Raw genomic sequence first — 12763 nt, forward strand, 5'->3', positions numbered from 1 at the left:
GAGACACGTGCTGGTGCACATGAGACCCCCCCAGTTAAATCCGTGGGGGGGGGGGGGGGGGGGGGGGGGGGGGGGCAGCTGGATACTCACGAAGGCATATACAGCTCACCTGACCCCCCCGCTCCATGTGCACTACACCTGCCCTCCTGCTCTGATGTGTGTGGAGCTGCAGCTCTGTGAAGGTCTGCTGTGTTGTGAGCGTGGGACGACAGGCTACATGTGTCAGAGAGAAACCACTTCAGTGTCCCTGTAGGAGGAGAGCATGGGTAAAAATACACACAGTGGATTCATTATTATGAAAACAAGCTCTGAGAGGATGGAAGTGTAGTTGAGCTGCTGATGTTCTGTGTCATTCTGAATGTTTACAGATCAGGGTTTAGCTGCAGGAGAGCCGATGGTGCTGGATCCCCATCGGAAAGAGGTGGATGGAAGGAGACGAGTATTCCTTAAATCCACACTTTTCATAAAAAAAAAAAAAATTAGATCACACTATTTTATGTTCTATTTGATCATTTCACATGCCCACACTGAAGATCTTTTAATCAAATTACAAAAATGTATTTGATATAAAAGCTGGAGAGGATGGACATAAAAGACCATCAAAACTGAATTCATTTCCAACTCTTTAAAACAGATTTATTTTTAAAAGCATAAATGGGTTTTTCTTTTTTCAAATATTTTACATTCATTGAAATTCTGACTGCAAAATATACATCAAATGCTTTTATACGGTCATGGTCATACTTTTGAGTTAGTGATTTTAGAGGCAGGGCTATCAATGTCACTTTCTGGTTAGAACTACCATCTTTTTGTTTCATCTGAATCTCTAATAGAATTTAAAGTTACATAAATGAAATTCAGTTAGGTAAAGGGACCTTCAGTAAAAAGAGGTAATGTGAACTTGAATTATCAAATATATGTGTGGCATTGCTTCCGTTATGACAATGAACTCATTCCAGGCAATATTGTCTGAAACTATCCTGACAGAAGAGCACGAGACTTGAACTAAGGAAACCACAGCTTCTTGTGGTGAAAGCGACCCCTTCTGAAGTTACTGCTGTGGTTAGCCACGAGAGAGAAAGCTGACCCTACTATTTATGATCCCATTTGTTCAGTGTTGATAGCCTTCTAATTTATTCATTACTGATGTAACCTATAGAGTACTTCATTATTTTTAACTGAACATGCAACATTAGATTATAGGAAGGCCAATAAATTAATATTTTAAGTTGAGCTCTTTCCTTTCAGTTATTTAATTGAAATGTTCTAGGAAACAGAAACATAATATTTCTAAAACCGAACCACAGGTTTGAATATAGTTAGTATTATATCTCAGGTGGACGGGTGCCTTTAGCTTTAAAAATTAAATTAAACAGAGTACCATTTCAGATTTTTTTTTTTTATTTGATTTGAGGGTTTTCAACAACTCACTTTTAGGCAAAGAAAAAGGATAGTAATTTAGTAATATTACATGTTTTAGTTTTACAGAAAAGAAAGAACATGTTGGACAGGACCTAAGTAATGAACTATGTGTACACGTTGTGTTACAAAAATTGGGCTTCACTGTGGCAATGAGGGAGCGGGTAAAGGGTACAGGGGGGGGGGAATTATCACATCGATACATATACTCATCCTGCTGTTTTACAAAGACCCCACCTCGTTCCCTCCCACCCATACAATACCAACAATGATAAAAGAAAGGATACTTGGAGTAAAAAACAGCAAATAATCAATATATAATAAAATATAATACGAATTGTTCAGTACACTCCGGTTATTTCTGTTGTCCTTTTTCGAATCCTGAACACATTAAAAGTTGGTTTTCTTTCCACGCCTCTTTACAAACATGACAAAAGTAGTGTACATTAAAAACAAGGTCACCAATACTTTTCCTTTTTCAGTCACTTTAGCACATCAAACTGCCTTTTTGTGACAGATTAGACCCTTTACTTATCTTTCTTAATAGATTAATTTAGCTTAAAAGGGCAGGGCAGATCTCAGTATAAAAAGTGGGAGATTCTCCACTGGGGGGGGAAACAAATAAACATACAGAGCAAGAGACACAGACTATACGGATTAACTGTGAATAATGTGAAAACAACTTGAAAAAATAAACAGGTACTAAAAAGGTACCTCACTTCTACAATCCGCATCCAATCCATATTATGCGCAAACACTGCTAATAGGAGGAATAAAATAAAACATGATGATGAAACTGGATTAATGCGTTTTTTAAAACAGGTGCTACTAAAAAGTGTGTAGAGTTCCTCCACCCTGCAGAAGGGTGATGAGGGTGATTTAGGGCCTTTTGAAGTCCTCATTTCCAACCCCCTATGCTGCAGTGAGTCAGGATTGTATACAGATTTATCAGGGTGCATTGTGGGGGTATTACGGTAGTTACACTAAACCCTCCCCACTTGTTCTGTTAAAAAAACGTGCTAGCTCTTGCTTGCTTCTTGGATTATCTAAAAAAAATAAAACATCAAAACAATCTAGTCTAGAAAACAGTCTTTTTTTTTTGTTGTCTACTGGCTGTACTCAGTCAGTACTGTTGATCTCTCGGGCTGGACCAGAGCCGGCAGCGCTAGCGGGGCCGGCGATTGGTCGCTTTCTGGCAGCGGGGACTTCATCTTCATCAGTTCCCAGCCCCTGCTGATGGGCGGCCCCCGGCAGCAGAAGTCGTGGCGGGCTAGGAGCAGCGAGTTCCAGAAGCGGTGTCGACATTTGGAGCATTGGAACGCGGCTTGCTTCAGATGCTTGCCCCGGTGTTTCAAGGCTTTGTGTAGTGAGCTGCTGCGCCTGCCACAAACCTGGCAGCGCAGGCGGGCGCTGCGGCCTGAGTTCCTCGGAGGATGCCTGATGGCGCGGTGGACCAGCAGAGCACCCGGGAGGGCGTAGGTGGCGCTGGGGCAGATCGGGCAGGGGAAGCGCTTAATGGGGATTTCCATGGAGGAGAGGCCGGTGACTGTGACGGCGCCTCCGCTCCACGACTTTGCCTTCACCACACAGCCCTTTACCCTCAGCTGCGCCAGGATCTTTTTCTTCTTGAGCGCCTCCTGCAGTCTGCCCCTCTTTTTCCTTAGAAGCATCAGCTTCTTGCGGGTGTCTTTACTCAGAGGAACACCCACCAGCTTTCCGTCTCTCATGATGCTGTGGATCAGAACTTGCTTTTTAGTTTTTTTTTTTTTTTGACCAAGCCGCTTTTGGATGTTTTTCGAGCGGTACTGAAAAGGGTGTTGTTGTTGTTGTTGTTGTTGCTGCTGCCCAGGAGCCCCTTGTTGCATGTGTGAAGACCCGGCGTAGTTAGAACCTGACCCTGAGTCGTAGAAGACCGGTGAGTATCCCGAGGTTTGGGACTGGTTGACCCGTTGGCCGTTGCGGTCGATGCCGTGCTGAGACAGCTTGTGGCGCACTAAGCTGTTGGAGTAGGCGAAGGCTTTACCGCACACTTCACATCGAAAGGACTTCTCCAGCCCGACCCCTCCCCCGTGGACCGTCTGTTGATGTGCCGTCAGGTGGAAGTAGTGGCGGAATGATTTCCAGCACACTGTACAGGTGTAAAGCCTCTGAGAGGGGGTGCCAGATGTGGGAGACTTTTCTCCTTGGGAGCAGGATGAGAAGTAGTCAGAGTTTCCTGAGGGGCCGACCTGACTGATGGCGGCGGCGGCGGCAGCAGCAGCAGCAGCAGCAGCGGCAGCACCTTTGACCCGCCTCCCCTGGCTGTCGATCTCGCCTTTCCTGTGCAGCTTCCCGTGTCTCACCAGGCTCTGTGCATAGGCAAACATCTTCCCGCACAGATTGCATTTGTAGTTCTTTTGACCCGAGTGCACGGTCAGATGCTTGGTGAGGTGGAAAGGCTCGCGGAACATTTTGCCGCACACGTCGCAGGCATGAGGTTTCTCGCCCGTGTGGACGCGGGTGTGGCGCCGCAGTGTCTCCGCCCTCCTGAAGCGTTTGCAACAGACCTGACAGCTGTATGGCCGCTCTGACCCATCTCCTGGAGGGGCGGGGCTTCTTCTCCTCCTGACGATGTTGTTTGGGTCTCTCTTCTCTCGGGGCTTCCTTGGCCTCCGGGGCTTTGTGTGGGGCTGGCTAGGGTGGGTCAAAGGCAATGTGGCACCGTTGAGGCTGGATGTAGAAGACGGTCCGCTGAGGTTACCAAACCCCAACCCTCCCAGGAGGCCTCCAATGATATCCCTCCTCTCTCCGTCCCGACCTTCAGCGTTTAAATCACAGGAAGCAGCAGCTGCAGCAGCGATGGCTGACATCGCACTGCTGGTGACTTCATCCTCTGAATCATCCAATAGGGAGGAGAGGGGGAGGTGTGGCTGTGGCTGTTGCTGCTGCGGCGGCTGTTGGTGGTGGTGGTGCTGCTGCTGTGGCTGTGGGTGGGGGTGCAGAGTTGGGGCTAATGGGGCCTTACGCAGAGTTTGGTTGTTCATTTCACTGGCTAGACTCTCTGGGGAGTACAGGGACGCTGGTTGTGATCGCCTGTAATCGTCCACCCCGCTGTAGGGCGAGTGATTCTGGTAGCGGTTTCTGGAAAAATCTGTTGCATACTTGATATTGGCCATTGCTGCCCCATCGTTTGGGAGTCCCACCCTGTTTCCACTGCTTCCCATTTTACTGCTGCTGCTCGGGTTGGATGATACGCTCCCTTCGCTGCTGGCGCGGTTTTTTGAACTCCGAGGAGGTTTGCCACAGGCCCCTGAAGCAGCGTGGTTGAGAAGAGAGGTGCTCTCCCGGAAGCAGCGCCCGCAGGCCGGGCAGCGGAAAGGCTTATCGTCGTGAATCTTCTCGTGTCTCGTAAGAGACTCTCGCCGGTTGAAGGACTTTTGGCAGATGTTGCAGGCAAAAGGCCGGTTTTCTGAGTGGGTGACGCTATGTTGGATGAGGTGACCCCTCTTTTTGAATTTCTTCCCACACTGACCACAGCAGAATACCCTTTCTGGGCCTGGGGAGTTACAGTCAGACTTCCTGCTTTGGCTTTCTGGTGTCAAGCCGTGGCTGCGGAGATGCCTTCGCAGGCTGGAGAGGTGGGTGAAGGTTTTACCACATTCACCACAGTGGTAGAGGGGTTCTGGCTCCGGCTGGCCGGATGAACTGTGACTGTCCTGGGATTTGGACAACTGTTGGTTACCGTTGGCTACAAGCACAGAGGTGGAATTAGAAGGAGGGACCGACGATGAGGAGGAGACGCTGGAGGATGACTGCTGTTGCCGTGAGGATGATGAGTGGTGAGAGGAATGCTGTGGCTCACTTCCGATGCCACTTATCCCAACACCCCCAGATGCTCCTCCCACGAGGACCGCTGAGGAGCTCTGACTGTGCCCACTCGAGCTGCTGTGGCAGTTACTGACACTGCTGCTGTGAGTGGTCTGGAGGCTAGTCTCGGATTTCCTCTGGGGGAGGTAGCCCGCCATTGCTTTCTTTCTCCTGCTTCCTCCGCTTGAAGCAGATGAAGACGAGCTGTCTCCTGTCTTTGCATCGTCTTTAGAGAGGGACAGGTGCAGGGGCAGGGGGAGGGAAAGGCCAGCCTCTTGCTGCATTAGCGATGCTATCTGGTTAGAGGAGAGGACTGGAATGCCTTGGAAATCAAAGCCACCCAGAGGGGCAGGCTGGGGCGCTGGGTGGAGAGGGTGAGGGTGGTGAGTGTGGCTGTGTGGATGAGATAAGGCGTGAGAGCTCAGCTGCTGTTGCTGCTGCTGGAGCTGTGGAGCTGAGTGGCCGTGGCTGTGTGCAGAGTGGAGGGAAGGGGGAGGAGCCAGGCCAGAGTTGGAGTCGATGGGCCCTTGGCTGAGACCCAAACCCAAGTGGTTGTGAGTGCCTTGCTGCACGAGGAACTGCTCCAGGCTGCTGTTGGTGGGGACGCCGGAAAGGAAGTACTGGTTGGCAGCCAGCATGCAGCTGAACTGCTGGTGGAGGCTGCGGGGGTCGGACTGGCCCACTAAGGGGACCGCAGTGCTGCCGGAGGGGTGGTTGGCTGAGGAGGTGGAGGAAGAGGGCGAGGAAGTGGGGGGACCAGCAGAGGGCTGGGGGACAGAGAGGCCTGGATGCAGCGGTGGAGGCGGGGGTGCGGGAGTGACAATCCCACCGCTGCTGCCGCTACCAAAGTCAAAGCGTCCCATCCCAGAGTGGAGCTGCTCCTGAGCCAGAGCAGCCTCGGCCGGGTGGAATGGCCGCAGGAACTGGGGGTATCCCGAGCTCGCGCTCCCACTGCTCATTTTACTGGACTTTCTGGAGCTGTGAGAGGAAGACGACTGGCTCTGATGAGAGATTGATGAGGGGGGGGCACTCATTTTGGCAAATAACGAGGAAGAGTCGGCGAAGGCATTACTCCGAGAACTCTGGAGGGGTCCTAGGCCCAGGCCGGAGAGCAGGCTTCCTGAGCCGTCAACAGAGGGCTGGTGCTGCTGCTGGAGCTGCTGCTGGTGCTGCAGCTGGACCTGCTGCTGGTGGCTTAGCTGCCGCTCTAATCCCAGGCCTTTAAACTGGTGGGCCTGGTGTCCGCTCAGCATCTCTAAAATGTCCATGGGGTACTTGCTGAATTGGAACATCTTCCAATCCGTGAGGTGCAAAGTGCTGCTTGCACTAAGCCTTTAATGCTAGAAACAGCTGGGACAAGTTGGGATATTCAGAAGTAGTCCTGACCCCAAACTTCCAACAAACTGCTATAATCCAACAAAAGCAGATGCTTGATTTTTTTGCATCACTATTAGTTTTTCATTCAAGAGGGAAGCCTGCAAGTGCTTCTGGGAGATTTTATAAAAAAGGGTCATAAATAGGCATTAAACTAAATCATACTAAAAACAAGAGTCTGTAGTGTTTCTTCAAAGTGTTCCATAGTATTTAGAAAATCAGGTCAGCAGTTCCATGGAAAGGAGTGTGCTATATCAGCGGAGGGAGAACCATTGGTTGTTGCCTACTGTCCCCTCATGGAGTTCTTGTGGCAACCTAAAGAATGAGAGGGGGACAAGAAACAATAATGTCAGAGATTTAGTGACTTGATACAGAGATAAACAAAACACTTTTGGCACAGAGTTCAACAACACTATGGTTTTTCTTTCACTCAGAGCCTAAACAACCTGGGTGCTGAATGTCTCAAAGGGAACCAAAACAAACAACTAAAATGTGTCTTTAGGGTGATCACTACAGATTGGCTAACTCTGGCACATTACAGAAATGTTGATTAATGTGTACTTTCCATGTTAAATATATGAATAAATATATAAAGATTAACATCTATTTATTTATTAGCCTCAGTAATCTTTATTTTACCTTAAATTACATTTTAACAGTTCATTTATTGAGCCTGCTGAGGAATTATTGAGGATGTATTATTCATGATTGAAAACGTGTTTTTTCTTCAAAAGGTGCTTAGTGTAATGCATTTATTTCTTCTAAATCTTAATTTCCCACTAAAGATAAAGTCTAATGAAAAATATTTGTCTAAAAAATCAAATAATATCGACAATATCCCGCTCAGACTCAGGGGACAGTTAGGTTACTGCTTATTTTTTCAGAATGAGAGGCTACAACAGTGCAATTATCTTTCTGTACTAATCTTAGAAAGCACACTGCAATATGTATTTTTTGTACAATCTGGTCAAATTCTAATTGGCTGGCTTTCTAATATCAGCCAGCTTTAAACCAATGAATGAACACCTGCTGTTGTTAACCTATATAACCTGTTTCAACAAGACTGTATTTTTATCTTAAAATAGTTAAAGAACTAAGGATATCCCCTTGCACAATGTGTTTTTCTGTCTTTGTTTTAATGTGAAAGGAGTTTTAATCAAATGATTGTTTAAAAATTGCATTTTAGAGACAAAGCAGAAAAACAAAATAAGAAATGATCTGAAAAATGTATTATGACATATTCGTTATATCCCTTTAAAGTGCTGAAGTGTAGGATTTGACTGATTTATTTGTAAATCTTTGCACGGTATACACACTTTTGAGAGCAGTAGATAGAGCCTAGAGGGAAATGAAATGAGAGTGTGGCTCAAAATGCCACATGACTCCTGTCCAACTCCTGCTGGATAACATGGCTGCCAGCTATGACATCTGCTTTACAATTAGAAAAAGATGCTTCTTTGTTCCGCTGAAATCCACAACTTGCTGCTTTGTCTTCCGACCAAAACATTAGCCTAGAACAGAAAGTATTTCATCTGTGTTGTCTGGATGACATCCTTTTTTTAAAGACTGAGGTTAACTTTGCACTTGATTCTGACCTCCTTCTGGCTCGACATGAATGACTCTCCCCTGAGACAGAAACCAGAGAAGCCAAACATCCTTATTGTACCGTCACATCTGCGTACAGTCTGAAGCTTGGCAGAGTGACAGGAAATTCATATACAGCAGCAATATATAAAAATGTAAATCTGAAAACCAGAAATAAAGCAGATTTCTTTCTGAAGAATATGGAAACCTGCTGTTACTTAAAGCAATGTGTGGCTCTATGTGTGAAATGTTTTCCAAAAAGCTAAACGCCAATGCTTCAATGTTGATATTTGTTTGAAAGATGATGAACACAAGGCCAAACAACCGCGATATTAATAAGAACGATGCTCCTGTTATATATCCAGTTCTAAGAAGTTTATTTTCCTTCCGATCATGAGATAATTGTATGAATCAGATTCTCAAGGAAAAAGGAAAGCATCTGGACCAGACAGTAGGGCTTGAGCTAAGAAATGTTCTTTACAAAACAAACACTTGTCCAACTTCAACTAATTGGGAAATGGGCTCTGGTTTCGGACAGAGGGGGAAAAGAGGTGCTGCAGCACAGGCAGAATGAGAAAGATTAAGACCTTTTTGAACATTAAAGCATGAAGACAAGTCACATAGAGGAACACAATACAACTATGAAACCTAAAAAATGTTTGCGTTATAGGGCCCCTTTAAAATCCCATAATGTTGTGGCATTGTGCAGTAACCAAGGAAAACGTATACATGTTACTATGACAATATATTGAGCTATAACACAAAGATAAGAAACGTCAGTTTATTTTGATTTATGATACATTTATTTTAATCTAAGTAAGAAACATAAGGCAATGGGCAGTCAAACACGTGATCCCCACCACAGAGTTTCAATCTAGATCTCTATCGGGGAACTAGTTCACACATGTTGCGCCAGGTGCTCTTTCAAGTAGACAGAAAGGTAATAATCTGTGCATCACATGCTACTGATTGTTTGCTTTTAAAAACACTTCACAAACTCTCAGCCAGCACCCACCCACGATGTACGAGGTATTTCATTCAACAGGTTGACTTTGGATGTGTTCAATGTGAAAACCCTTTGGAAACATGTAGTTGTTGATTGGTGCATTTCATCCTAACGGTATGCCATCCATTGAAACTGCTATTTTAAGTCTGTTTGCTGCACTTTGGTTGGTGGGTCAGAGGTGGAAACAAATATATCCAATGTGAAAAATCCGTATAAGCACTCTGTTCAAAACAGACTAAATGCACTCTAAAAGGGCATACACATGTGTGAACATTTGTGTTAAATTATCTCAGAAAAACATAAGAAACTGCAAGATTTGCAACAGGGTGTTCAGCACATAATGCTTTCTACATTTTATATACATAAGGTTCGACATGGCTGAATGTGACCCTGGGCTCAAATCCCCTTAAGAGTGAACACTCTGCCTCCCTGTGTCCTGTTAAATCACGGGAGCAAAAAAAACGTTCTACCTGAAGGACTCTAACAGAAACATTATTTAAAAAAATAGAAGTAGAAGTACCGAGTATAAATAAAGTGCCAAGATTATGTTTAAGTTAGTTTTAAATCTGATGTGAGGGATGTTGTACACCTGTACATACATATTGATTTTTATTTTTCCAACATAAAACATTAAGAGGGAAGTAATTTATTAATTATTACCTCATTGAGTTTGTTCCATGATATCAATATAAGATAAAAATGTAGGCAAAAAATGCAATAGCAAAAGTAGTGTATTACTGGGACAATATTATCTTTATAATAAAAGGGGCAAATTGAGATATACACAGTAGAATACATAAGTGAACATCCTGTTTTAAGCCTTGTCTAAACCCAAACAAACGTTTTGATCAGGTAGTCTGCGCTGCTGATTCTGCATCAGTGTTTGAAATAAGCATGCTATTACTGCTCAGATATATGCGAGTATACATGCGCTGATGCTCCTTTAAGCCCATATTTTGTAATAGGCACTATGAGTTACTAGCGGGGAAAGCACACCGGACAAACTAAAACTAACATTTAGTTTGAAAATGTGGAGTTGTGTGATTTCATGTTGTGTCTATCTTACCGGCTGATCCACAGGTCTGGGGCTCCCTGCTGGACCGCGGCTTTTAGGGGAGACACGATTGCTTTCTCCGCCGACAAGTGGTGTCTTGAGGTCGACAGCCTGAAACACATGCACCGATGAAAGAGCAGGTTAGATGGAAAGACATGACTGTTATCACTCATCCGCCAGAAACTACTAGCATCCATCAATCACTCCATTAGCTAACGGTAACCAACTACCAAAACGCTGCACTGAAGACCATGATATAATGTATAACACATTTATAACATTAGCACATAGGTGTTTTTTATTGAGCTACACTGTGTGAGTCAAAGCGTTGAACTACAGATAAATATAACTAAACTGACATAAAGGAGGTATCGCGTTTCAATAGCTTTGCGCTAGCACCACTAGCAGACTAGCTGTGCGCTTAGCTTGGCAGCTAGCAAATTAGCCAACATCCCGCTGCTGGAAACAGCTTTTGTTTTTGTTTTCTTACCTTGTAGCATACGATGGCTAGGTGCAAAAACACCTCAGAAACATGGGAGTGAAATTGTGAAAACATCAAGCGGGGAGTGCGCCGTAAGAGCGGTGTACCTACTGCCCGTCAGCGGGGCCTTTTTCTTCATCCATGGAAAAACACTGTGAAAGGCCTGGCTCTCCATCGGCCCGGGAGGGCTGCTTTTCATTCGCTAACAAAAACTATTTCCGCTGGCCTGGCCCGATATGTCCATTGTTCGCCGCCTCAGTCCTACAGCTCCCCCGGTTTACTGCTCGTCCTCTCCCAAACGGCGCCTTTGTTTTGTTTGCGTCGTGTTTTTCCGTCTTTTCTCCTCGGTTGGCTGTTTTCCGCCCCGTGTCAGATTTAGGTGTCCCCCCCTATGGACGACGGCTCCTCCGATGCTGCTAGCTTTAAAATGGTAGTTTCCTGTCTGCATAATGGTTCCGGGTAGAGCCAGGCACAGGTTGCTCTGTCCGGCCGAGACCACTCTGCTGCTGCCCGCTCACATCCACCTCTGCCCTTCAGTTAGCAAAATATGGGTCCAATCCAGCATGATGCTCATGAATAAATAAAGCGTGTGTACGCTATGTCCGTGTGTGTGTGCGCGTGTACGTGCGTGTGAAAGCATGTATTTAGTCCAACACAAATATATCTCAATGAATTCTGATACTATGTCATTAGGCTCCTATCTGAAGTGTGTGTTTTCACACTAAATGTGTGTGAAACGTTAATGAGTCAATTAAAGATATCATTACGGCGCGTGCTGCATAACACTAGCGTGTGTGTGTGTGTGTGTGTGTGTGTGTGTGTGTGTGTGTGTGTGTGTGTGTGTGTGTGTGTGTGTGTGTGTGTGTGTGTGTGTGAGATGCATGTGCTGCTGGGCCTATCGTGCCTGATTTGCATTCAATTACATGTATCATTATAGTACAGTATTTCTGCGCTGCCGTGTGGGTGTGTAAGGATATGTGCCTGGGTTGTTTAATGTGTGGTAAAATAGTGAAAACAAAATACATTTCCGTTTTGGCTGCACTTCTGAATGTGTGTACCTGCATGTTTTTTTGCAAATGCAGGTGTACAGAGTAATACACCTTTTGATTTTATTTATAATCCATGTAGGGAGAATAATATAAAATGTTTTATCAGTGTTTTATTTGATCCATAAAACACTGCTTAAACCAGGTCTAATTAAGGCTCAATGGGAAGGTTAAAAGCCATACAAGTATTGAATGATTAATTGGATTTTTTTTTGTGTGAATGTAAGGAGGACTTTGTTGATCTCAACCTATCCCAAGTACATTAACAATCAATACAATCGTACAATACATATTGAAATTCATATCATAAATATCTAAACTAATTATAAAGTATTTTTGATGTTGTGAGTCTGCAGCAGTGAATCTGAGCCCACCTTAATAATGTTTGTCTTCTGTAATTTCCTCCTTTCCTTAAGTTAACAACCCTAATGAGATTAATAATTTGTGCCAAATTGGGGGAGTGGTCGGTGGAGATGTGTTTTCCCCTGTGCAGCCTCAAATTGCTCCCTTTGGTCTAAACACAGGGAGGCTGAGCTGATTTCAGAAACACAATAGTTGGTATCACACACACGCAAGCTTACTTGTTTTCACTCAGATTCCCATAAAACCACCGCTTGATTGTATTGTTTCGTTTGATATTTTGAACATCAATGCTTTCTTTATGTTACTTTTTGTCCAGACATGATTTAAAATCTTCAGCTACTTTGTTCAATAAAATTAAAATAAACTATGAATTAAAGTCTACATTTCCCAATCATTTTGGTTTCTGTACCAACACTATAATTAAATTAAAACAGAAAAATAAAAGAAATTAGACTTATACAGTGAGGTAAGATTTTCTATAACAATAAATATACAAACAAATAATAGATAACAGCAGCTTTGCAAAACATGTTGAAAAGAAAAATAGCCTTAAAATACTTCCTTTGTATTACCTTTAAAACCTCCAAATG

The 12763-nt window shown here is 44.6% G+C and overlaps 1 protein-coding gene across 3 annotated transcripts; it reads right to left on the bottom strand.

Moving 5' to 3' along the window:
* Positions 1–1383: 1383 nt before the first annotated feature.
* Positions 1384–11413, bottom strand: LOC307021597 (uncharacterized protein). 3 transcript variants are annotated; one of them, XM_079653818.1, is made up of 3 exons: positions 10876–11413; positions 10296–10394; positions 1384–6954 (listed from the first exon to the last, which is right to left on the bottom strand). In XM_079653818.1, the coding sequence occupies exon 3, from the start codon at positions 6555–6557 to the stop codon at positions 2526–2528; it is 4032 nt and encodes a 1343-aa protein (XP_079509944.1). In that variant the 5' UTR covers positions 6558–6954; positions 10296–10394; positions 10876–11413; the 3' UTR covers positions 1384–2525. The 3 variants fall into 3 exon arrangements, with proteins under 3 accessions (XP_079509944.1, XP_079509945.1, XP_079509943.1); XM_079653819.1 differs by having other exon boundaries at positions 10872–11413; XM_079653817.1 differs by having other exon boundaries at positions 10774–11413.
* Between the last annotated feature and the right edge of the window lie 1350 nt (positions 11414–12763).

The sequence above is a fragment of the Notothenia rossii genome, assembly GCF_949606895.1.
Source record: "Notothenia rossii genome assembly, chromosome: 10".
NCBI classification, from domain to species: Eukaryota; Metazoa; Chordata; class Actinopteri; order Perciformes; family Nototheniidae; genus Notothenia; species Notothenia rossii.